Source organism: Bactrocera oleae, chromosome X (genome assembly GCF_042242935.1).
Source record: "Bactrocera oleae isolate idBacOlea1 chromosome X, idBacOlea1, whole genome shotgun sequence".
NCBI lineage: Eukaryota > Metazoa > Arthropoda > Insecta > Diptera > Tephritidae > Bactrocera > Bactrocera oleae.
The window spans coordinates 23,655,448-23,681,633 of record NC_091541.1 but is presented as its reverse complement, the minus strand read 5'-3'; the positions used below and the strand labels follow the sequence as shown (position 1 = coordinate 23,681,633).

The window sequence follows — 26,186 nt, the reverse complement described above, 5'->3', positions numbered from 1 at the left end:
TTTTTTGCAATCGAATGTTCATTCAATATTAAATATACGCTTGTCCCATTAAGGCCGATAGTTATATCAGTCTCACTATAGGTCGGATGACGATTTTCCTTTATGGAGCTTTATCGAAAAAAACGCAATTAAGTTCATTGATGCACTGTTGCTAAGTTAATCTAACTGGAAAGTTGTAAAATATAATCGCGCGAAAATGTTTGCGATTTAATTAATTTTTTGGCCGAAATTAGGATTTTAAGTTAATGTAAAGATCCAATAATGTTATGCATACGTATGTCAAAACATTCTGAATATGTACTCGTATAACATCAAAATAGTCAAACTTTACGACAAAGTTGTGAGTTGCCAGACTAAAACACTAGAATCAGGGCCGCGTCGACCCCCGGCAGCGCCTGTGTGCGGAACCTCCCGAATTCAAATTTTTAATGAATATTTTTAATTGATAATTTTGCCTGAAATACCCTAATCCAGTTCTCCAGTTTTACCGTACTTAGATAATATTATCACTAATATCTAAGTGTACAAAACTGGAAAACATTTAGGAATCAGGATACTATATGGGTAAATCCCGTTCGCATCTGCGTGCCAATTACTGCGAAAAATAAAACTCGAACAAAATTTTAATATACTTTATTAATACAAAAAATTTTATACTTAAACTAGATGCTAGAGCAACATCATTTCGCGATCTGATCCTCGCCAAAAGCAATAAAATTAATAACGTTTTTCCGGTTCCTCCGGGAGCATCAAGGAAATGAATTCCACCAGATCCACTGTTCACCGCTTTAATCAAAGTGTCGTACGCAATTCTCTGTTGTTGATTTAATTGTGGAACATTTGTACGAACTGTTTCGGCCAATGCTTCAATGTCGTACTGTTGTTCTCTTTGCAACTCGTGGTTTAATGCATCGCGCATATGCCGATTGGGTGCTGTCATTCCTAAATACGATAATACTTTATTTGCCATCAATAAACACATATCTTCTACCATAATCAATGTCTCATTGTATATTTCTTCAGTCATTCAGTAGAATTCAAAGCTTGACGGTGCACACGATGCAAAACATCCTCAGACATGTCATCTCTATACTTAACCCACAAATCTTTTGGATTCGATGTGAAACATGTTGATATGATAATCGAAAACAATGTACGAATTTGATTTCGGACCACGAACATTCACCAACAACAACCGCAAATAATAACATTCATCGTTATTTGGATGTACTGTGTAGATACGACCCAGAGCGTCTGAAGCAAATACATTTGGATGTCCTTCAACTGGTGTTTCTTGTTTTCGGAGCTGAAATGATTTCGATGATGCATTCCATGTATTATAGCGTAGCATGTCAGCATACAGCAAAGTGCGAGCAAAATCATCAGTTTGACAGACTGTCAAGAAACTTGTTAATGTTGTCGACGGTGGATATTCCGCCCTGTCTGCCGCGTTAGATTCATTAAAATAAACGCATTGACCATTTTCTAAATGAACTGCCAAATGAACTACTGTAGGGTGTCTTTCATAGATGGCAAATGAAAAGATACGCAAATTGCTTCGTTGCTACTTATATAGCGATCCATCTGGTATTGTGATATTTCATCATTAGCATTGGTTACACCGAAGACAGCCATATTACAACCTTTGTTAACATATTTACATATATACTGTATCAACTTCACAGAGTTACAGTATTCGACATTGATGTGAGTCTCAAACGCTTTGGACAATATTGGCGAGTATGGTACAATCCAACGATTGTCTACATCAACATTTTGTCCTCTTATCTTCAAAACTACCGATCGCCCATTGTCCGTAACTTATCGCTATTTCATCTGGAATTTCAGCTGAAATTATGGAATCAATCTCATCTGGCCTGATTTTGTCCACTAACCAGACTAATATGTGCGCATGTGGCAATCCACGCTTTTGCCATTCTACAGAGTACATCCAACAATGGACTCGGCCATACACACAATGCTTTATTTGGAAATTCATGAGAGATTTTAATTTTTGTTTAAAAACTCTGGCAGTTATGTTATGTCTACCAACTGGCGTTTGGCTATATAGTAATTCCCTCTCAATTTCGGACCATTTTGGGTTACATGTGAATGTAACAAATAAGTCTGGGCGGCCATAATGCCTAACACATGACATAGAATCCTGAACATATTCATGCATGTGGCGTGGGCTTCCTATATAAGGCTGACAAAATGGTCGTTCTTCCTACATTATTCACATTGCCATCGGCATTTATAGCATCGCGGAGATGAATGTATTCCTCTGATCGTAGCCGTCGTTGGTTCAAACGGATGTATGTATGTCAATCGTTCAGTCTCAATTTTGACATACATGTCAACGGCAATCGGATGAAAAAGTCGTTGACACATCAAAATATGATTCACCTTGACGGATCATGAGTCTGTATGAATAGAAATTCGTAGCACTAACTTTTTTGTCGGTTTCAGCACCTGTAATAAAAAATTATAATTCTTTAAATTGTTACTTAGATGAATTGAATTCAAAAATATGATTTAATTTTGTTTAATTTATTTACCTGTTACTTGATTTACCATTTTGATATTAAAATGGTATCCATCTTCCCCATGCCAGAAGATCAAAGGATATTGTAGAGCATCATAACTCCTGTGTGTTTCAAATACACGTTTTAAATCACTATTCCGACGATGAAGCACAATATCTCCAGCTTTTAAATTTTCTCCCACAATGAAAACAGCCACTTCATCAATGGTAGGTGAAATAAACCTCCTTGTGTGTTCACCGGCAGGTGTTTTGTCAGCTCGAATGCCAATATTATGGCTATCAGATGGCATCCGATCCAATGCTATTTTTAACATGTTCACTAAGTTATTCTGATGAAAAAACATTTGTAATTCTTGGACAATGGTTCTCTTCACTGTTGGGTTGTGAGCACAATGATTATCAATTTCCGCATCTGAATTGTTCATAAAATAAATTTGTAAAAATTGGTGATCTGCATCAGGTAGTAGTAATAGTGTTTCCACTAAGTGATAAGTTTGTCCTTGTATCTGTAATTTTTTAAAATTTGTCCATTTATTATTTCTGATATATATGTTTTAGTACTAACTTGAATATTACAATATAACAAACTAATACCTTGAAAGTGGGCATGAAATTGTCCTGTATAATATTTGTAACGCCAAATGATGTCATCTGGAAACAGTTGTTATAGTTTTGAATGTTGACCAAGAAGTACTTAGAATCATTTCCAATCCCAGAAACTAAAGAGCGTAAAGGATCTGGTGTTGGGACCAATTCTGGCAATTTTACTTTGCCTCCAGCACAACATAATCCAATAGATTCACCAGTGTATCTTAACGCCATACAATATTTACAAATTATTTTCATTTCCCCAATTTTTACCGACTTTTCGGCACAGTAAGTTAATCGTTCAAGAATCACAGGAGCACTGCGTCTGCGGATTCGCTCAATTTCATTATGTCTCGCTTGCTGTTGTTGTGTTTGATGTACACGAACTCGTTGCATTTTAAGCCTATCTCCTACATTGACACTTACTAAAGAACGCAATTCTGACATAGTAAAACGACTATTTTCTTGATCTGTCTCTCTCTGGTCATCAGTGCGGTTAGCACGTGAGGTAGCTCTTCGCACATTTGATTGACTGCGACGACCTAAGTCAGGTCGTCTTCTCCTCGGCATCGTAAATTTTAATTAATCAATTTATTATATCCAAACCTTACTTTTTTAAATTTTTAAATATTATTTAAGTACCTGTAGTTTAATTGTTCTGTACTATTTTTTGTTTCTCATCAAAGTGAGAAATTTTCTCGCTCATATAGCAGTAAAGTGTCACTATCACGAAATAAGAGCACAATACTTGGTCACATCACAAAGCATCACAAAGATATAAGGATGTAAATATCGTAACTCAATATCGTAATAGTTTTTTCCTTTTTCTGAAGTGCGATAGAATGGATTGACATATTTGTTCATTGTCAAATATAATTTCAAATATTATGATTCCGTTCAGAAATTTAATTTTTAATTTTCAAAGAAGCTGACTTTTTTCCAATGATATTAATACTAATATGACTATTACGGGCCTATGCTATGTTTTAAAAAAACAACAAGAGTCTAACATTTGCAAGAATATAAACATACTTAAATTGTAATATTTCCACTTTTCTCGCTTTTTTGTTTGCGAAATCCTTAATAGATTCATGCATGTCTATATGGTCTAGTATGGCCTCTTCTATGGATGATTTGGATATAATTTTTATAAGTTTTAATTTCGAAAATGACCTTTTCGCGCTTGCTACTGTAACTGGCATAGTAAGCATAATTCGTAATGCTTTTGTAATGTTAGGGCATACAGCTGTCAAATTGTTTAAATATATAAATTCAAGAATTTTCACCACATCATTATTTAATTTTATGAAAAATTTCTGATATGACATAATTTCATCACACAAATCATCGGCGTTAATATCCAATGAATCATTTGCTGAAAGGTTCTCCTGAATTTTAGTCACAAAATTTACTTTTGTCAATATTATATGCCATACATTTAGTGAACAAATGAATGAAAAGGTGCATATTTTTTCTGCTAGACAATTAGCGTCATATTTTGCCTTCTGATAATATGATATATTATTTGATATTTCATATAGGGCGTCATAAATTTCTGGTAAATGTTTTATAGCATTATTCTGCTTGACCATCTTGTTTCAGATAATGGATAACGGTACACGGTTTTGCGTGGGTGACTGTTTGTGCCATAAGTGTTAGTAAAAATATGTAATCTCGACTGTTAACAAAAAAGAACATACAGGACACTCATTTAAATAATTACTTTTATCCTCGGCAATATATACAAATATCCTTGAACATTTTTATCTTCGACTATGCCAAATATAACATAAACAAAAACAAAAGAAACATATGCTTTCAATAAACGTGCATTCAACACTTAACAATACAAAACATATTTACATATATTAAGAACTTGCAGATAAACAAATATATTATCTATGCAATTCAATGTATAACACATGCACATGCATGGCACAGCAATATACACATATGTTACATACGCAAATTTAAATATAGCTGCTCTTATTATTCCATTTAGTTTTCTGATACTTCATTGTTTCTTTAATGCTGGTCACCAAACCTGTGATCCATAAGTTAGAATTGGACTAATGAAGTATGCATCCACATGACTTTATTTGGTTTAAGGCCCCAGTTCCTGCTAAGTATTCTTTTGCAAGTGTAAAAGGGCATATATGTATGCTTTATTTATTTGTTTTTCAATAGAGGTCTAATATAATTAATCTTCCAATAATTTCTATCTCCACACTATACTTTATAGTTTCTAAATAAAAAATATAATTTCATCTTCCATAATTTAATATTCAAGCAGTTGCCAACAAAAAAGCCACATCCCCAATTCGATTAGATAAAGCTGTTAATATACCAGCATTATACGATTTAACATGCAGCATCGTTTTTCGTTGTTCGGTAAACTTTTACATGTATTTTGTCCTTGTAAATTAAAAAGCTGTCAGATTAACGAATAACACTTTACCCTGCCGGCGACTTTGACAAATTACTTATTACTTAATGAAATCAGACTATAATATTGTTAAGTGTATGTGTAGAAGAATTTGCAAGCCATTCCTGTCCCAAAAAAAATTATAGCGGTTTTTGAAAAAATTATAAATCTTTTAATATTTTTGAATCGCGAGTTGATCCGCAGTAACCAACCACGACATAGAGATTTTTCAGCTGGTACTTTATGAGAATATATTATATATGACATCTGGAAAAATAATTTGCATGATTTTAACAGGTGCTTCTGCTAATTGAATTTCGGTGCCATCAACGTATCCAATGCAAAACGGCAGTTCATTGAAAGCTTTTAGCACTACTTTAGAGCATTCTGCAAAATCTGGTCAGTATATACTTGTATATTGCTGCAATAGCTTTAATAAACATTAAAAATCATTTTTGTGGCAATTTTTGCAACCGATGCAAAATCTCCTGATAAACCCAATCTGAATAAAACTATTGCGAGTTGTAGCTCTACAGAAAACTTTTTACGCTTGCATTTTGTGAATGCTTTTTCATGTGAAATCAGTGGTAAAAGATAATTAAATGGTGGCCGATTTACTCATAACATTTGGCGGAAGCGATTATTTTTCATTGGAGTCAGAATATCTTCGTACCAATGAATTGATTTAGGAAGAAAATTTACAACTCCCTTCCGGCACTTCATGACAATGTACAAATATTCATACAGTTCGTCAAAGGTGTTGTCCACTTCATCTTCTGCGTTTTCGCTAACGCTACGCTAACGTGAAACTCGTAACGTGTTACGAAGTGTGAAGGAAAATCTTCATGTCTCATGATGGTGAGGCGCCAACAGGGTTTTATGGTCAAGTCGCACACAAGAACTCATTCATATCGTTAGTTAATAGGTAAGTGCATAATTTTTTTGCGAAAGAGCACTTAAATAAGTCCCAGGAGTTTTGCCAGAGTTATTTTTTCCGATAAAAGCATGTTTCTCGTCTTTGGAATCCAGGGGTGTAAGATTTTACGGCGAAAAACGGGCACGGCATTCTATGAGAAAATCTTGATGCATTCTGTGAAGAACGGTGGTGAAGAAGCAATAATATGAGGGTGCATAGCTAGTAATTATGTGGGCCAAATGGAATTTATAGAGTTCACCATGGTAAAATATACAAGGTGCTTTCCAAAGTAAACAGGACTTTAAAAAAAAAGACAGAACAAATGGTTTTATCGGCAAAATCAATTAATTTTATTCAAAATTGTCTCCTTCTGCTTTAATACAGCTTTTTGCACGGTCCAAAAGCATGTCGAACGAGTGTTTTAGCTCGTTGCCCGGTATGGCTGTGCAAGCGTTTTAAATGGCCTCCACGTCTGCATAACGCTTTCCTTTCATCGCAAATGCATTTTATCGAAAAGATAGATGTCGCACGGTGCCATATCAGGTGAATACGGGTAGTGGTTGATTGGTAAAATTTGATTTTTGGTCAAATAATCGGCCACAAGCGTCGATCGATGAGACGGCGCATTATCGTGCAACAAACGCCAACTTCCATCTAGGCGATATTCGGGCCAAACACGTCGAATACAGCGAAGGTAGAATACCACATTAACGTTTTGGCCGGGTGGAACAAATTCTTTGTGGACAATACCCTTGGAATCATAATGAAAATCAGCATTGTCTTCACGTTTAACTTCTCCAGGCGCTATTTTGTGGGTTTCGGCTCATTTCTCATTTATGTCCTCACAAGTGGTCGTGAGGTAGGAGGAAAACGTTTAAACCACTCGTGCACTCTGCTACGGGATAGGCAATCATCGCCATAATCTTGTTTCATCAATTGCAACGTTTCGGTAGAAGTTTTACCATTTTAAAACAAAATTTAATTTTGGCTCTTTGTTCGAAGCTCACTTTCGCACAGATGACAAAAACTTACTGACACTTAAAACGCAATAACTTCACTTCCAATAGATGAAATATCATGAAATTTTTAGTGGAAGTCGATAAAGGATAGCAGATTCTAACCCACTAGTCGACATATAGATGGCGCCACTAGAGTTTACTTTTTTACTGTTTACTTTGGAACGCACCTTGTACATACCTTAATGTCTTAAAAACAAATGTCAAGCGAAGAGCGGAAGAATTGGTTCTTGGAAGTGACTCCTATTTTCCTCAGGATAACGACCCGAAGCATACAGCCGACATAGTTAAGATTTAGTTACTCTACAACGTTCCCAAGCAGCTTCAAACGCTACCAGAATCACTAGATTTTAATCCTAAAAGGCGCTGATGAGATTCACTGTAACGTAAAATCCGCCAAAACACAATTACCTCAAAGAATATGTTGAAGGATGTGCTGCAGGAGGAAGGAGCACACATCCCTTCAACAGAAACCTCTAAGCTTGTCTATTCCATGCCAAAATACTTAGTGGAAGTTTTCAAACGTTGGCAATATCCGACTTCCTATTAGTTTTTAAGAACAATTCAAAGAAAGAATACTTTATTCGACTTACTGTCAGCGTCAAAAGAAAGTGTACACCTTTTTCTCATACATTGCACCCTCATTTTCTGACCATAGGTATATAGGATGTCATGTAAAATTCTCAGCTCTCAATATGAGTGAAACTTTTAGAAATCCCAAGACAACTAACTGGGATTTCTACAGAAAGATAGTAAAAGGGAATTTAACTAGCTTCGAGGCTTGTGACTCAACCTCTGAACTGGATTAACGTACCGTCACACCCACACACATTCTTAACAAATCGTATCACATTGCATGCCACCCGTCACACGCAAAGCGTGATTCGAAGCTGCTTTGGTGGAACAGGGGCCTCGGATCACGTACGCGAAAAGTTAAGGAACTCTTCAAACTGCCAAAAAAGCCGATGAGAAGTCATGCTGGAGGTAACACAAGGTGCAATTCAAAAGTTTCAGGACTATTATTAAAAAACGAATATAATTTGTTTTTTTTTGAAAAATTTATTGGTCGACTTCAAAATAGTCTCCTTTCGCCTGAATACAACGTTTTGCACGTTCAAGAAGGTTATCGAATGTCTTTTTTAGGTCATTTGTTGGTATAGCGTCGAGGATGGCGGTCGTCGTCTTTTGGATGGCATCAACGTCAGCATAGCGGTTTCGTTTCATGGCCAAATGTAGTTTTCCGAACAAATAAAAATCGCAGGGTGCCATATCAGGTGAATAAGGGGAGTGGCTAATTGTTAAAATGTGATTTTTGGTCAAACAATCGGCCACAAGCGTCGATCGATGAGACGGCGCATTATCGTGCAACAAACGCCAACTTCCATCTTTGCGATATTCGGGCCGAACACGTCGAATACGGTGCACCAAACGCTTCAAACCTCCAAGGTAGAATACCGCATTAACGTTTTGGCCGGGTGGAACAAATTCTTTGTGGACAATATCCTTGGAATCATAATGAAAATCAGCATTGTCTTCACTTTTGACTTCTCCAGGCGCGATTTTTTGGGTTTCGGCTCATTTCTCATTTATTTCCTCACGACCTCTTTGAAAACGTTGAAACCACTCGTGCACTCTCATCGCCATAAACTTGTTTCATCATTTGATGAGTTTTGCCAAAAGTTTTACCAAGTTTAAAACAAAACTTAATGTTGGCTCTTTGTTCGATGCTAATTTTCCGACCGTAACTACAAATGTAATGTTACATGTAGCGCGATATCTCAGCTGTTATACAAGTCAGCTGTTATATAAATTTTATACGACAACACTGAAGAATACACAATTGAGGGATAACAATTTCAGACAGATGACGCCAATAGAAGCCGCGTTGTTTAAAAAGTCCTGGAACTTTTGAATTGAACCTTGTATAAATATGTACGTAAGGAATACATAAAAGAGATTCGCATAAGTAAAAGGGAGTCATGGAGGAGCTTCTGCAGTAAGTTAGAAAAGACAACCAAGGTGGCTAGGCTTAGGAAACTATTATCCAAACATTCGACTACACCCAGGCTCCTATGCAAAAAATGTGGAGAGTGGACAGGATGCAGTGACGAATCACTGGAAGCACCTACGCTGCTAATTTCCAACCAGTAGGAAATAACGTAGAGTACGTACGTCCCTTCCGATATCGTAACAAAGAACAAAATACTTTGTGCACTCAACGGCTTCAAACCGTTTAAATTCGGGGTCTCTAATCGCTAAATAGTTAATAATCTGGAAGCAGCAGATAAAGCTAACTCTCATAAAATGGATAAAGACCCTACTAAGGTGCAGGAAGATTACTGCAGAATGGAACGAAGCCCGGTGGCCCAGATTAGCGTGAACAGGAACTTCTCAAGGATTTTCTGTCGCCTCTCCTGTGGTCACTTGCAGAAAATGAGCTTCTGAGAAAATTTGTAGGTAGAGCACTCAAGTTGATAGCCTATGCAGACGATATACTAGTGACGGGCAAGTTCCTATACACAATTAGTAGCGTGACGAATAACGCTCTAAGGGTCATACAATAACGGGCAATATCGGCTAACCTAGAGGTAAACGCCGGTAAGACGAATACCCAAAGTGGAGTTAACAATTAAAGAGCATACCAAGTACCTGGGAGTAATCTTGGATAGCGAACTGATGTGATAACTTAATGTAGAGGAGAGGGTGAAAAAGGCCAGTGGTGCCCTATATACATGTAAGAAGATGGTAGGGTCTACATGGGGCCTATCACCATTGCTAAGGACCAGAAGTTCTATGTATGGTATCACGCCAGCCGGCCAGTATAACCAGTATAGTTTTGGTTGTACTTTTACTGCTGTTTGCTTATTACCAGGGAAGTTCGTTTTCATAAGTTCCTTTCGCGATTCTCCTGCGGAGGAAGTCCACGCACCGTCTTTGGTCTTTAAATAAGATATATTAACATGTTGCTTGGACAATATCCTAGTCAGTCTGGCGGATTCTTTGCAGCTATCTATCGGTATGCAGAAAGATTGCCATAATTCTTCTTTTGTTTGCTGACGCTTTTTTTTATTGCTTTAAGATGTCTTTGTTACTTCTCTGGTTTTAAAGGTTAACGTTCCACCAAGGAGGCAATTTCCTTTTTTTTGAGAACCGTTACCGGGGTTGATCAATTGAAGGAGGTGGTTAGACCTTTTCTAATATTTACTCTTTATCTACTTCTTACTATATTGATTTTATTATGATACTTACTATTTTCAAAATTTGTTATTGCTATCTTGGTAAATTTATCCCATGCTGTCCTTCTAGGGTTTCGATATTGGAGGGGAGTATTGGATATCTCGCGATTGCTACAGGGTATCCAGGAGTGATCCGACATAGATGGTGGTTAGGACATTTTCCAGTCATCAACGGTTAGGCCAATTGTTTCTGTAGATAGTGTCCAAGTCTTCCCCCCAAACCGAAAAATTTACCAATCTGGGGAAAGTGAATCCCAATCACATTTTAACTTATGCTTGTGTCTAGTTTGTACTGCAAATTTAACGAAACCCCTCTAGCCCTACCTGGCCTACACGAATAAGCTACTAATACTTGCAAGTAGTAGTCTATTTATCCCAGGGTTGGATGCGAATTCTTCTCCCTCGATGTGATTTAGTAAGGTATCCAGGCATACGTCTGGATATCAAAGCCTCAATCACGGCAAGGCATTAAATGAATGGTTGGCTAATAGCTTCCATATTCTGAATGAGCCGAACGAATGGTATACGTTTAATGGGCCAGAAAGCGTTACTGACATCGATGTGACGCTAATGAATCAGGCAGCAAATAGAGCATCTTATGTTGAGTCGAATCATCCACCGTATCAGAAAATGCACAAGGCGTTTTTGTAAGGGCTTTGCTTCAGCCATAGGTAGAAATTATAACAATTGGTCTGACCATAATTCTGGTAACACGGGGAGCAGTAAACTTTTGGAGTTCAATCTGCTCATTTGCCTTGTATCAGCTCAATTCGGAATCGCATTGCATTGCGGTCGGTTGCCGTACCCAGAGTACGGCAGAGGGTTTAGAAGGCCTAAACCCGACCACGAAGAAATTGGTGTCCATTCCACTTTACCCTCTTACACCAAATAATGCTTTGCATTTTTTGAAGGGCGATCAAGGGATTGTTTTGATCCGCTGTGGTCATGAGCACCGTGATATTAGACAGGGCATCTACCCACGTACAACACATTGGATGTTGACCTCTAATAGTGTTTGTAATTAACAAATCTAATTATCTCGCTAGTCATATAATGAATCTTGATTTATATATTTAGTAATTATATTAATAATTTTAGAGCAAGAAGTGTGCAATAGATCACGGCGATATTTTTTTTTAGCAGATCACGCGTAAGTCGTGTCGAGCTGTCAGATTATTTTGGTTCATACACATACATTCAACATAATTGACCCACTGAGCCTACTATTAACAATCTTGAGACCCAGCATTAATTATTGGATAATATTCGACCGAATAGACTACGTCCAGCACGTACCTCGAAGAGTCGATTCGGCGCTGTTCGCAGCAATTCGGACTGACGTATAGAACGACTTGGCACATTTTATGTCGGGGTCTTCAATTGAAAGCGTACAAAATGCAGCTTGTGCTGTTGGAACTGAAGCCGCTCGACCTTCCCAAGCAACATCGCCTCGCTCTATGAGCTCTTGAAAAGTTCCAAGAAGATCCGACGTTTTCGAGCCAAATTTCATTCAGCGGTGCCAAAGCGAAAAAAGCCAAAATGTGTTCTTTTGAATGATAATAAACATTCCCTATTAAATTTGAATTTTCTGTGTTTTTTTTTTCTAAAAAAGTAGGGAATCTCGAAATGGAGCACCCGATATTAATTTTGTCCGTTCTCTCCGAGGTGCATACATATGTATAAGCATGTACAGGTTAGTTTAAAAGTTGGTTGGTCTCACCAAGAATTTTTTTCCCCAAGTTGGTACATCATGAGAACATATGCAAAGTTACAAATCATTTCATATGGAAAACATTTAATATCGCGCAGTGATTAGATTCTTTGTTTTGAAAGGTTTAAAAGAAAACGAAATTTTTGATCAATTGTTAGAAGTACCTCTCCTTCAAAACGCACCGTCGAATTTTGGGCTGGTGAATTTAAACGTGGTCGTACTAGGCATGAAGACAATCCACGCGAAGGACGACCAAAAACCGCAACCACACCTGAAATCATTGAGAAAGTTCATAAAACTGCTAGTCTAATTCAAGTTTGACTAAGCGTGAAATTGCTAATGCCATAGGTATCTCAGAAGAACGAGTACTTCATATTTAAAATGAAGAATTAGTTTATTGCTGAAAATATGTGAATTTAGTCTACAATTTACCCCAACTCCTAAATACTACCCTACATATATTGAGTTTCGTTATTTTATCAAACCTTATGCTGAACATGTTGTTCAGTGTCTGAGTTAAATTATTATAAAATTGCTTAAAAGTAGGATCTTAAGTATACCTATTCATGGAGAATTACATATGATAAAGCTGTTTGGAAAGTTAGAGCCGCACACGTTAACAATTCAACAAAAACTGGATGGAAAAAATTTCTCACCATAATTTGAATTGTTTTAAGCAGAACAAACCAATTTCTTGTGTCGTTTTATAACTATCGATCTACCTGGATCTACCAGGATAATCCAAATTTGAAACAAGAACGTTTACAGTGGACTGAAGCTGGTTGTTCAGCTCCAAAGCAGGTGAAGTCACAACGAACAGCATAGAAGGTTGTGCCATCAACTCTGAATATTATTGCAGTCTTTTGGATCAGCTGGATAAAAAACTTCATTTGAAAAGACCTGGTTTGTAGCAAACAAATAATAAATTTTCATCAAGACAACCTGCTCACAAATGTGTTTTAACAATGACAAAAGTCAACGAATTAAAGTGCAATTTGCTTGGGCATCCACCGTATTCACCAGATTTGGCTCCCAGCGACTACTATCTCTTCAGAAACCTGAAATAATTTTTTCGTGAAAAGCGTTTTTCGTCGAATGAAGAAGCTATTACAGCCGTAGACGGGTATTTTGCAGAGCTTCCGAAAGGCCCTTAAAGCGATGGCATAAAATTATTAATATATTATATTTGTCCGTTTGCCTGTCTGTGCAAGCTGCAACATGAGTAAAAATTAAGGTATCTTTATGAAACTTGGTACACATGTTGCTTGGCAAAAAAGTTAGAACGAGTTCGTAGATGGGCGTAATTGGACCCCTGCCACGCCCACAAAACGTCTTTAATCGAAAACGTATAAAGTGCTATAACCAAGCCGTAAATTAAGATACAGAAGTCAAATTTGGCACAATGAATCTAATTAAGGAGGGGCATCTGTGGTGCCCCGCCCCCAAATAAGCTTAATGTATATATCTCCCAAACCAATAAATCCATATCAGCCAAATTTGCACACAACAAATATTTTCAACCCTTTTTACGATAGTGTGAAAATTAGTGAAATCAGATGATAACTCCGCCCATTCCTCATATTATATATCGGTTTTATTAAAAACTATTTAAAGTGTAAAAAATCAATAACTAAATGCGTCAGAGACATTTAATTTTACACCCAGGATGGCACAAGAGGGTTTTATAGGAGCCGGTATCAAAAGTGAACGGTGGGTCTGGCACCGCCCACTTTTAGATGAAATCACATATCTCGCGACCAGCTGGACCGATTTCAACCAAATTCATTACATAACATTCTTACAATTCCAATGTTGCAGTGCGAAAATGAAGGAAATCGAATCACAACCGTATACGTGTACCCATATAACACAATTTTAAATTCCATCTGATACTTTCACATTCCAGTAAACAAATAAATCACAAATTAATATATGGGGATAAAACTTTGCACAAATAGTCCCTTCAAAATCTGCCACTTTATGACCAGAAATTGTCCAAATTGAACCAAAACTGTTCAAGCCCCTAGGTTCCGAATATGTGGGGCCCAGTGCCTATAGTTGACTTGTTACCGAAAATATCGGTCAAGGTGTGAGATAAATTATTGAAATTCGCGGACAATCCTTTCCTGATAATTGTCTGTATGAATGTCAAAAATGGGTTGAATCGAGTCAATACTAGCCCCATGTAGCTAAAATAAAGATATTTTTCGAATAACAATGTATCTTTGTGCCTAAAATCCGTTAAAAACTTTTTCGAGCGCCAATATAACTAATCACAGAATTTTCAAACATCCGGTTGATTTCACTCCATATATTTTGGTGTCTGTATGTGAGGTACTTTAATGAAACTCAGGAAGCATTTTATTCTGTTAATAGTATGTTGTATTGCCAAGAATAGATAAAATCGGTTCAATACTACTCCTATCTCTCATATGTATATCTATCATAAGATTTTCAAACTTCCGGTTGGATTTATGCCATATACTTATATCAGTCAATATATAAGATATCTTAGCATAATTCACTGATTAATATTGGATAAATATTTCATCTACTATAGTTTAATGCCGAAAATATGTGAATCGAGTCTACGAATTACCCCAACTCCCAAATACTACCATACATATATTGATTTTCGTTATTTTATCAAACCTTATGCTGAACATGTCGTTCAATGTCTGAGTTATATATTTATAAAATCGCTTGATTTCAAGTATACCTCAGATATGTCAATATTAACTCAATTAGCCCATCCCTTTTTCTGTCCCCAATATAGTATGTATAATAATTTCCGACTTTCCACCTGACAAAATATAATAAGTGATACTTTAATAAAATAAATGAACAAGTTTTCTTAAAAATTGTGGGGAAATATGAATGAAAATGGTCTAGACATGGGTTCAAACCTTATATCCCTAAGAAAATATAGAGAAGGTCCAACTACGGACCAACGTGTGAATTGTCAAAACCTAACAAAATACGATGAGCGTGTTTTACCACAGCTAGCTCAGAAGGAGAAATTTTAACAGTGGCACGTGAACAGAGCTGAGTATTCAATGAAAATTATGCTCAAAAGTTTGCATTGATATTACAGCCGCATGTTACTCCTTTCTCCTATATTTTTATACGCGTATATGCAATCATATATATTGATATGAATAGCATTATGCGAATTTTTATGAATGCCTGCAAAACTGATAAGACTCTATTAAATTATGTAATATCTGCACAAGCGCATTTGAATGTATGGATTCAGAAATTCAAATTATAACTTTATCACTCATCAATACACTACAAGTATAAGTGCGCGCATTGATTTATATGTCAACATATATATGTATGTACATATATATAACATTGCCAAACAAATAATGCATACACAAAGCAACCTACATACATATGAATATCCGTACACATGTAAATATATCACCCGCAAAAACTACAAAAATTATTTTACAAAAACAACAACCGTCACATGTCAATAAGTCAGCCAAATAGCCGAAGGCCAAATTTATAGTAAATCATACAACATTTTCATTCATGAACACAGGCGTACTTTCGACAAGCAACCTCGCTTCATTCATAAAAACAGACTCCCTCTCATCTCCCCGAGCATGCGTTTGCCAACAAGCGTCTTTTCGTGACGATGGCAAAAGCTAAAAATCATAAATTGAACAAAAGAGCAGGTATGTAGATTATCTTCTTTCTGTCTTAATATCTAAACCTTTCATAAGCTACCAACGGCGCTAGGTAAAAATGTAATTTTCTTGAGTTTACAGTTCACCTCATGACCTTCATATTAAAATGTGTCGCAAAACTGAAATATTAGACAGTAGCATGTAAACCGATGGTCGCAGTTTATCTATAACCACATAAAAAGGGTCTTTAGCCCTTTTGATACTACATTACTAATATTTATTTCATGCAATTTTTTCTAGAAAGATTTTTTTGCTCTATACAAAGTCCAGCACTCTAAGAAACTTTTTTAGCATTGTTGACTGGTATATTTTATAATAAGTTCAACATGATGGCTGAGAAAATATACCTAACCACTGATTATCACCAAATATTAGAAGAAATATATGTGTATAGAAATCTATATCTATCACTTTAAAAAACTATACTCTGTTGCAACATGTTGCGAAAGTATAGAAATGTTGCGAAAGAATTCAACATTCATTACTCGATTATTATTTGGTATCTTATTAACTTATGTTATTGATCATAGATTTATTTTGTGTCAATACTACTTTTTTCTCCGAAATGTTAACTTTTATAAAAAGAAGCTATTTAACTCAAACATGGTATATGTTATATAAACTGAACTAAAGGGCTTAGATTTAATATGTGGGGTATATGAGGTTGCTGTTGTACCAGAGGAGCGGAAATCAGTATATTAGGGTTATAAGGTTTAAACAAAGTCTAGACCAATTTCATTCATATGCAGCGGTATACATTATTTTTAAGAAAAACTGTCCATTTAATTTCATTAAATTATCAAATTGACGAAAAAAATTATACCATAAGTAGTACATGTGAGCTGGGAAAATCAAAGACCAGAAAATTCCTCCAAACCGTATATAAACAAATGTTGACTTAAACATCCATTATTAAATGATGTCGTGATTAAATTACAATCAAATTTGGTATCTTCTTGACTTATATTAAAGGCCATAAACTTATTCTCAGTTTTATTACTTGAAGTGAGATATACATAAGTATGAATGTGATATTAACTCCACCAAAGTGGCAAAATTTTATATTATAAGCTTAGGTGGCAAACGTCAACCAGAGAATCGGAATTCATTATATGAAGGTGTGAGGTTTAGATTTAGTATATACTAATTTCATGCTAATTCAGCGTCAAACCACATAATTTTTAAAAAATCTTTTCCACTTAATGTCGTTAAAATATCACGTTGATCAACCGGAACGGTGTAAAGTCAGGTGGCAAGACGGAAATCATATATATATTGGGGATAGAGAAATATATTAATTTTGACATTGCTCAGCTATACTCGAGAACATATTTTGAAGCAATTTTATATATAAACAAGTAAGGAAGGGCTAAGTTCGGATGTAACCGAACATTTTATACTCTCGCAAAGTCAAATGGTATACTCGTTTAAGATTTCTTTGTGGATTGACTGATATTTTCGGTAGAAGGTCAACTATAGCTACTGGGGTCCACATATTCAGTACCTAGGGGCTTTTATACAGTTTTGGTTCGATTTAGAAAATTTTTGGTCACAAGGTGGCATACTTTAAACGTATTATTCGCGCAAAGTTTTACGCCGATATAATCATTGTTGCTTGATTTGCATAGTGGAAAGTGAAAGAATCAAGTGGTATTTAAAATGGTGTCATATGGAAATTAGGCGTGGTTGTAATCCGATTTCGCCCATTTTCGCACTATGACATAGAAACATGAAAAGAACGTTACGCACCGAATTTGGTTGAAATCGGTTAAGCAGATCTCAAGATATGGGTTTTCACCTAAAAGTGGGCTGTGCCACGCCCACTGTCTAATTTTGAACGCGGTTCCTATAAAGTCATCTTATACCATCTCAGAGATAAAATTTAATGTCTCTGGCGTGTTTAGTGCTTGATTTATCGCGCTTTTAGTAGTTTTTAACAGTACCGTTATATGGGGAGTGGGCGGAGTTGCCACCCGATTTCAAATATTTTCACACCGTCAATAGAAGTGCTAAAAAAATTTGCTTCTAGTGAATTTTGTTATAATAGCATTAGCGGTTTAGGAGATATGCACATTAAACCTATTAGAGGCGGGACCACGCCCACTTTTAAAAAAAAAATTTTAACTGCAGATGCCCCTCCCTAATGTGATCCTGTGTACCAAATAACAGTCTTGTATCTTATTGCGGAGCTTAGTTATGGCAAGTTATTTGTTTTTGATTAATAGCGTTTTGTGGGCGTGGCAGTGGTCCGATTACGCCCATCTGCAATACCAACCGTCTCACGGTACCATGAAACATGTCTACCAAGTTTCATAAAGATATCTCAATTTTTACTCAAGTTAGAGCTTGCACGGACGGACGGACAGACGGACGGACGGACAGACGGACAGACGGACGGACGGACAGACAGTCACCCGGATTTCAACTCGTCTCTTCATCCTGATCATTTATATATATATAACCCTATATCTAACTCGATTAGTTTTAGGTGATACAAACAACCGTTAGGTGAACAAAACTATTATACTCTGTAGCAACAGGTTGCGAGAGTATAAAAAAATATTAATACTCACTGACCGACATATTCGGCATAAAACTGGTTAGAATAACGAAAAGCATTATAAGTAGTATATGGAATTTGAGGGCAGTATTAACCCGATTTTATTAATTTTTTCTAATACCACATACTACTAACATGCCACAGGCTAATAAAATGCTCCCACTGTTTCATTAAGGTACCTAACATACCATCACCAATCAAATGGAGTAAAGTCAGACGAATGTTCGAAAATCCTGATATTAGTTACATGGGGGCTAAGGAAAATTTTCACCCGATTTGATCTTGTTATGAGTAAAACACGCTCTCTCATTTTCATTGAGATAACTCACATATGCGGTATAAAGTCACGCGGAAGTTCAAAAATATTTATATTAGATATATGAGGGCTACAAGAACTATTGATCCGGTTCGACCCATTTTTGAAACAAAGACATAATATTATCGATAGTTTCATTTATTTATTCTATTATATGAATTTCAATTATATATCTTACACAATGGCCGATATTTACGGTAAAAAGTCAACTATATGTACTGGGGTTCACATATTTAGTACTTAGGGGCTTGAACAGTTTTGGTTCGATTTAGAGAATTTTTGGTCACAAGGTGGCATACTTTAAACGTATTATTCACGCAAAGTTTTACGCCGATATAATCATTGTTGCTTGATTTGCATAGTGAAAAGTGAAAGAATCAAGTGGAATGTGTGGAAGTGGAAAATGGGGTCATATAGGAAATTGCCGTGGTTGTAATCCGATTTCGCCCATTTTCGCACTATAACATAGAAATATAAAAAGATTATGTACCAAATTTGGTTGAAATCAGTTAAAAAGATCCCAAGATATGGGTTTTCATATAAAGTCATCTCATACCATCCAAGAGATAAAATTTAATGTCTCTGACGTGTTTAGTGCTTGATTTATCGCGCTTTTAGTAGTTTTTAACAGTACCGTTATATGGGGAGTGGGCGGAGGTGCCACCCGGAGTTATCCTCACTGCCGTTGGACTATCTGTTTTTTAATAGCAGATCGAAACTGTGGCATTTTTTCTCGCAGAAACTTTATTTTATCGACTTTGGTAGCCTCACTTCACATTACCCCACTGTTTTGATATTGATACTTTAATGTCAAAATCAACTGTGATATAACAAAATGTGGCAAACAGATGGCGCTAAATCTGAGTGGAACAGGGAGATTTCGAGTTAATTAGCTTCAAGGCGAGATTAACAACTGTCATATTTGTATGGCGAAATTAGGCATTTTGTCCTTCTTTTCTATTCTATTAATATCATGTGAACATGTTATTTAAGACAAAATGTGATTTGGTGCTAATATTTGAAAAAATTATTCCATATGTTCCCCTTAGATCCCAATACCTATTGTAATAATGGTTGATTGTGATCGGTTCTCAATTTCATATAATAACGAATCTCGATATCATATGTAAAACTTGTTAAAATTTTACTGACACCTTGGATAAAGGCTTGGATATATGGCTGGCACTGGTTTTGGGTGTGCTGGGTCTGATTGGAAAACTGACCTTGATTATAGTCATGTGTCTCATATTAACCTATCGTTCTCGAACAGTCTTCATCCATTGGATGTACAAAATTCCTTACGCACAAAAAAGTCGCGTTATAACATTTCATAAGATTATTAAAGTGTCAAGAAGAACTTTAAACTATTTTGCAAGAAGAGAAAATAGATATGTTAAGTGAAGTAAAAACACAATGTAAATAGGTATTTCAGTTAAAATTTTCTTCATGTATTTCTTCTTTATATTCTTAAGTTCAAAATGCAAAAACAAAAATGTATATTCCTATTTGAATATTTGTGGTAACGGGATTTTAGTGTAAGAACAAGTAAATATAGGCACCAGAAAGTCTGCGTTCAGTTAGCTTGAATTGTATATACCGTTACTTCTCATGAATTTGTTCCTTCTTTTTACGTAGATTCTATTGTGTTTTAATATAATTAGTCGTTTAAAGAGCTCTTGACGCGTTTTGATAATATTTAAAAAAATGGAAACCAAAGGAAAAGAAATTAGTCTGTCGGAAAGAAAAATTAACATTAAGTTGTGGAAAGATGGCGCAAGTTTCAGAAAAATTGGCATATATATAACGTTCAACATAATTGAGTGAAAAAAAAATAATTGGTGTGTACGCTTCAAATGAATGACGTATACTGAAAAAGATGCGCAAAAGTTTCCAACGCAAGTTCGGTATATTAGAACAAGAAAAAAAATACCAAGTTTCGCCATCTCTCGGCAAACCGCAAGTATTGTATATAGGTACAAATCCAATACAAAATTCTCGTTGATGAATATAAAGATCTTTTCATATGCACACATACAAACTTATTATGGGTGGCGAAATTCGCATCATGTATGCTGGGGTCTAACGACAGCTTAAGCGCGATGTGAGTTTGTATCGTCCGGAACCCCAACTTACTGGACAACGGATTTTAACAAAATACCTGATGTAATAGACTTTAACGGCAGCGTGGACAAAGCAGGTACAACATCTTGAAATGGGTAGAGCCTGATCGACTTCGCTGGGACCCGAAATATAGTTGGATGTAGACTAGATTCTAGCACAAGAACGTTCATTAAGGTACTTGGCTGTTTCCGGTTTAAAAAGCTCAAAACCATATCGATAATGATTTAATAGATGAGAGACATATTTTCCGTGTTCTGGATGTGTATATGCTCAGAGGTTCTAATATCGACTCGGACCACTATCTTGAAGAGGGAAGAGGTGGTCTAGCAGCGGATGTCCAGAGCATACTGAATTCATGAAGGGAACACTTCTCCAGCCCGCTGAACGGCAGTGAAAATGTAACACTTGGAGATTGCGAAACCGATTCCTCAATCGATGACGATGAAATAGATCTCTTGCCCGACCATGGAGCAGCCTGAATACCAATTACCAGCCTAAAGAACAACAAAGCGGCAGGGGCCGATGGATTGCCGGCCCAGCTATGCAAAAACGACGGCGAAGAACTGACTGCATGCTGCGTTTGCTTCTTTGTAGGACATGGTCGGATAAAAGCATGCCCGATGATTGGAACTTAAGTGTGCTTTGTCTTATCCACACAAAGCTCCTTACCACCATCTGCGCCAATTACCGTGCAATAAGCCTCCTTAATATCGCATATGTGTGTATATAGTGTGTGAAAGACTGAAGCCCACCATCAACAAACTGATAAGACTTCATCTGTGTGGCTTTACACAATCTATAATTCACCAGCAATTCCCCATGCGCCAAATTTTGGAAAAATCTGAAAAGACGATTGGTACTCATCCTCTTCGTCGATTTTAAAGCTACCTTCGACAGCAAGAAAGGGAGCTTCCTCTATGTCGGTATGTCTGAATTTGGCATCCCTACAAAACTAATACGACTGTATAAACTGACGTTAAGCAGCATCAAAAGTGCCATCAGGATCGGGAAGGCGCCCGAGCCGTTTGATAGCTAATTAGGTTTCAGACAGGGAGACTCCCTATTGTGTGACTTATTCTATCTATTGCTGGAATAAAGAAGGTTTAATCAATTATAAGAGTGTACAGCTGCTGGCGTATGCCATTTTGCTTTTTCCAGATTAGATAAGGAAGCGAAGCGTATGGGTCTTACTGTGAACGAGGACAAAACAAGCAAACAGTCATCGCTTTCGCGACTTGGCTCACAAGTCACTGTTCACAGTCATAACTTACAAGTCGTAGATAGATTTCGCCTATCTTGGAATCACCATTAACACCAACGTACTATCACTCTTGCCTGAGTAGGCATTTGAAATGTGAAGTCCTCTCTCGACGGACAAAGATCAAACTCTACAAGTCCCTCATCATTGCCGCCTAGTTTATATGGCGCGGAGGCGTGGACAGAGACAACATCTGATAAGTCGGCGTTAGGAGTTATGGAGAGAAAGATTTTGTGGAAGATTTATTGTCCTTTGAGCATTGGCAACGCCGAATACCGCAGTCGATGAGACGAAGAGCTGTAAGTAAGCTAATAACTTAAAGTGCTGGTCAAATAAAACACGCCTATAATCTAATTTATATACTCTGGCAACATGTTAAACAAAGTATAGCAGCCTTTGGCCTAAACCTTATATCACTTCTGATTATTTGGTTGCCTTTTTCCTCATATATCGAATGTATTAAATTTAGCCCCTTTGGTTAACTTTATATTACATACATAATTATCTTTTAAGTTAATTAATATGTATGGCATTAATAGTTAATATTAAATATACGTGTGTAAGCTTCTAATCAATACATGGCTCTAATTTTTTATGTATCTGTACAGACTATGTGGTCGATGTACCCCCACCACATGAACTTTCCATCGACGAATTGAGCGAGTGTTCAAACCACCATCCGGAGGAAATGCAGCCACCTCCTAGTCCTGTTAGTTCATCTTATAGTGAATTAAGAAAAGCAACGAATGTATTTAAAAAAACCTATCATCCTTGCGATATAAAAAACCATGAATCGAAAGTTAATAGTAATGAACCTAACAATCACATCTTTAGTGGACCATATATGAATGTTACTTGCAGCAATAACTTCAGTTCATATTGTACAACATTACAGGTAAGGTTTATTTAATTATCTTTGAACATATAAAAACAAATATAAAACTAATGATTACTTTAAAATAAGGATCTTATGTTTTAAATTTTCTTATGCTTCCAAAATACAGAATTGAAAGATAACTAATTGTGGTTTCATATATTTATTAATGCTTAACCTAAATCCATTCTCTTTACATTGCACAGACTGACTATAACAATAGCATCGATATTTACAATAATGGAAGTTCCTCACAGGTACGCCCAACATCATAAATATACAATCGAAAGTACGATTTAAGTAATATTAGAATATCAAAATTTCACAATAAACTTTTAACTTCCTTAGAATTCCTCGAGAAATAAGCAAGTTGGAACTACATATGTACATATGTATATTCCATTTTAATTTCTATTCCTGCGTTTCAACAACTTCAGCGTTTCGAAAAACTAGTGTCTCTTTGTACTCTTGAAATAAGAATGATTGAATACAAGATTACGGCAAGTATTTACTGTTACTTTTTTCGGTTTAGGCTGTGACAATTGTTAATAAAACAAATTGCACTATACCGCCATCATGGGACGTAATTCTTTTGGAATGAGAAGAAAAGCATAAAACAGCATGTAAATTGTAAACAAAAACGTAAACACTTTTGTTAGTTCGTGAAATAAACTTAATTAATTAGCTTTTGGTGAAACATACCGGGATAGGTTGTATGCAATTCAAGATATAAGTATAAAATGTATTGATATTTAACAAGTAAGGAAGGGCTAAGTTCGGATCTAACTGAACATTTTATACTCTCGCAAAGTTAAATGGTATATTCGTTTGAGAGTTCTTTATATATTTTAATAATTAGAAGTAGGAACTGTTGCCTTAGTTATCTTTTCACTCACAGTGAAAATAATTTGAGCAATTTGTAAACTAAATTTACTCAAATTATGAGAAATCGTTCTTGTGCTTTTTGTATACTCTTATCATTGATTTTATATAGAATGTATTACAACTGTATTGAGAAGTATGAAAAGAAATCGTTTTTGAACAATGAATAACATTTTTTATTTATTATATCGATATTATTATACATGTTTAGCTTAAAAATAATAAATATTAACAACTTTAAAAATGATATAATATTATAAATTTTTGTAGAGATTCTTATACATATATCCAAATTATACATATTTTTTCCTTATACTATTTAATTTCTATCATATATTTATACAATAATGTCATATATAATAACAAATTATATATATAATTTAAATTTTCTTAATTAGATTATTTACATATTTTTCTTAAAATTGTCTTGAAAACTACTGTCAAAATTCCTATACTATTCCAATTCGATTATATTTGGGAAAAAAAATGAAGAACTATTGCACTAAGTCTGAAAACTTTAGTTCGAAATAGAGACACAAATACTGTCATGATAGTGTGTACTGTCTCAAAAGTAATTGCATTTACACGGGAAGGATCCATGTTTGAAAATGCCCAATCAATTTGTGTACCGGCAGGTGTAGTTGAATATTCTGCACCAAACAGGGAACTAAAGTTTTTTTCTTGAAGCAGATTTCTTATTGCAGTCCCTGTAGACATTAAACAAATGTTAAAATCTCCAACAATTAGCACATTTTGATTGCCTAACTCAGAAGTAAGGACTTCCTGAAGTTCTACAATTAATTGTCTGACAAAGAAAGCTGAATTTCTATATAGAACCAGAATATTAATATTGAAACATATGCAGCCTGAATAAATTTTCTTTACAGCCTTTGATTCTATAGAGCAAACAATACTATGCTTTACATATATTATAATGCCCCGTTTATTTCTGTTGCTTGTTTCCGTGCTATCTATCATCAGCTCGTTAATTGGAGTAAATCCTGGTATATCAAAACTTTCGCAAGGATAACTCCAAGTTTCTACAAAACATAAAATATCTGAAGATAGCATCAAACAGTCGCTTTTTATATCATTAATGTGAGCGTGAAGACTCTGAACATTATGGAATAAAATTTGATGTCCTGATGTTTGGGAAATCATAAAATTGAAACTTATTGTCAAAGCTTTATTTGTGTTCAATTCCCTCAGTTCCCTAAATACAGGATCCGATTCAGAAAATTTGCTAGGAGGAATAAAATTTTCTATGATGAATAGACCTTCTGCAGTAGTAGCTCGACTACAAGCGACATATATTGAAGCTCTAGGCATTCTGGGTCGAGTATGAACTACAACTTTATTATATGTGGCGCCCTGGACCTTATGAATAGTTATTCCCTCAGCCGGAACAACTGATATCTTTCAATTGAAATTTGTTCATTTCTTTTATATTGAAAAGATTTTAGAACTTTTTCAATTGGTGTCCAAGAACTTTCTAGAGGATGAGGCTTTTTTGATCGTGTTATCAAACCAACAGAAGGTTCCAAAAATTTAATCCACAGAATTGTTGGAAAAGAACAATGGAAATCAATTTGCATAAGTTGTCCAGCTGCCCCATTAACCAAGCCATTACACGTGTTTATGTTCACTGTAATCATATATTATATTTGGCGGAGGTTTTTAGTGTCAATTCATAGGGCAGTCCCTGCGTTTCAGAAGTTTTGAAAAGTTTAACTCTTTCCAAAATATTATCATTTTCATTTATACCAATTCCTTTAACTGAGTCTTTTGGAGTTGAAAGGAAAGCTTCTGTTGGGATTCGACTGAACTTAAGGGCATTGAAATTATTTGTCTCTTCATTGGACCAAAATAAATGTATGGCATCATCGGGAACTTCTTCGAAATTAACTACCCGAGTTTCAGTGAGTGATAAGTCCTCATTTGTCATAGTACCAGATGCCATATGATTTAATGCAATTGCAAAGGCCTGATCCTCCCGTTGTCTCATTATCTCTGTTAATTTAAAGTATTTAAATAACTCCC

At 35.7% G+C, this 26,186-nt stretch overlaps 1 protein-coding gene across 6 annotated transcripts in view; it reads left to right on the top strand.

Moving 5' to 3' along the window:
* The window catches only part of Zyx (lipoma-preferred partner zyxin), a 412,145-nt gene that overhangs the window by 225,555 nt on the left and 160,404 nt on the right, over nt 1-26,186 (top strand). For 5 of the 6 annotated variants that reach the window (XM_070112677.1, XM_070112673.1, XM_070112676.1 and 2 more), the window contains exons 6-7: nt 22,999-23,285; nt 23,471-23,521. In XM_070112677.1, the coding sequence (XP_069968778.1) occupies nt 22,999-23,285; nt 23,471-23,521 (338 nt within the window). The remainder of the gene's footprint in view (nt 1-22,998; nt 23,286-23,470; nt 23,522-26,186) is intronic. The other variant, XM_070112674.1, reaches the window with a different exon arrangement.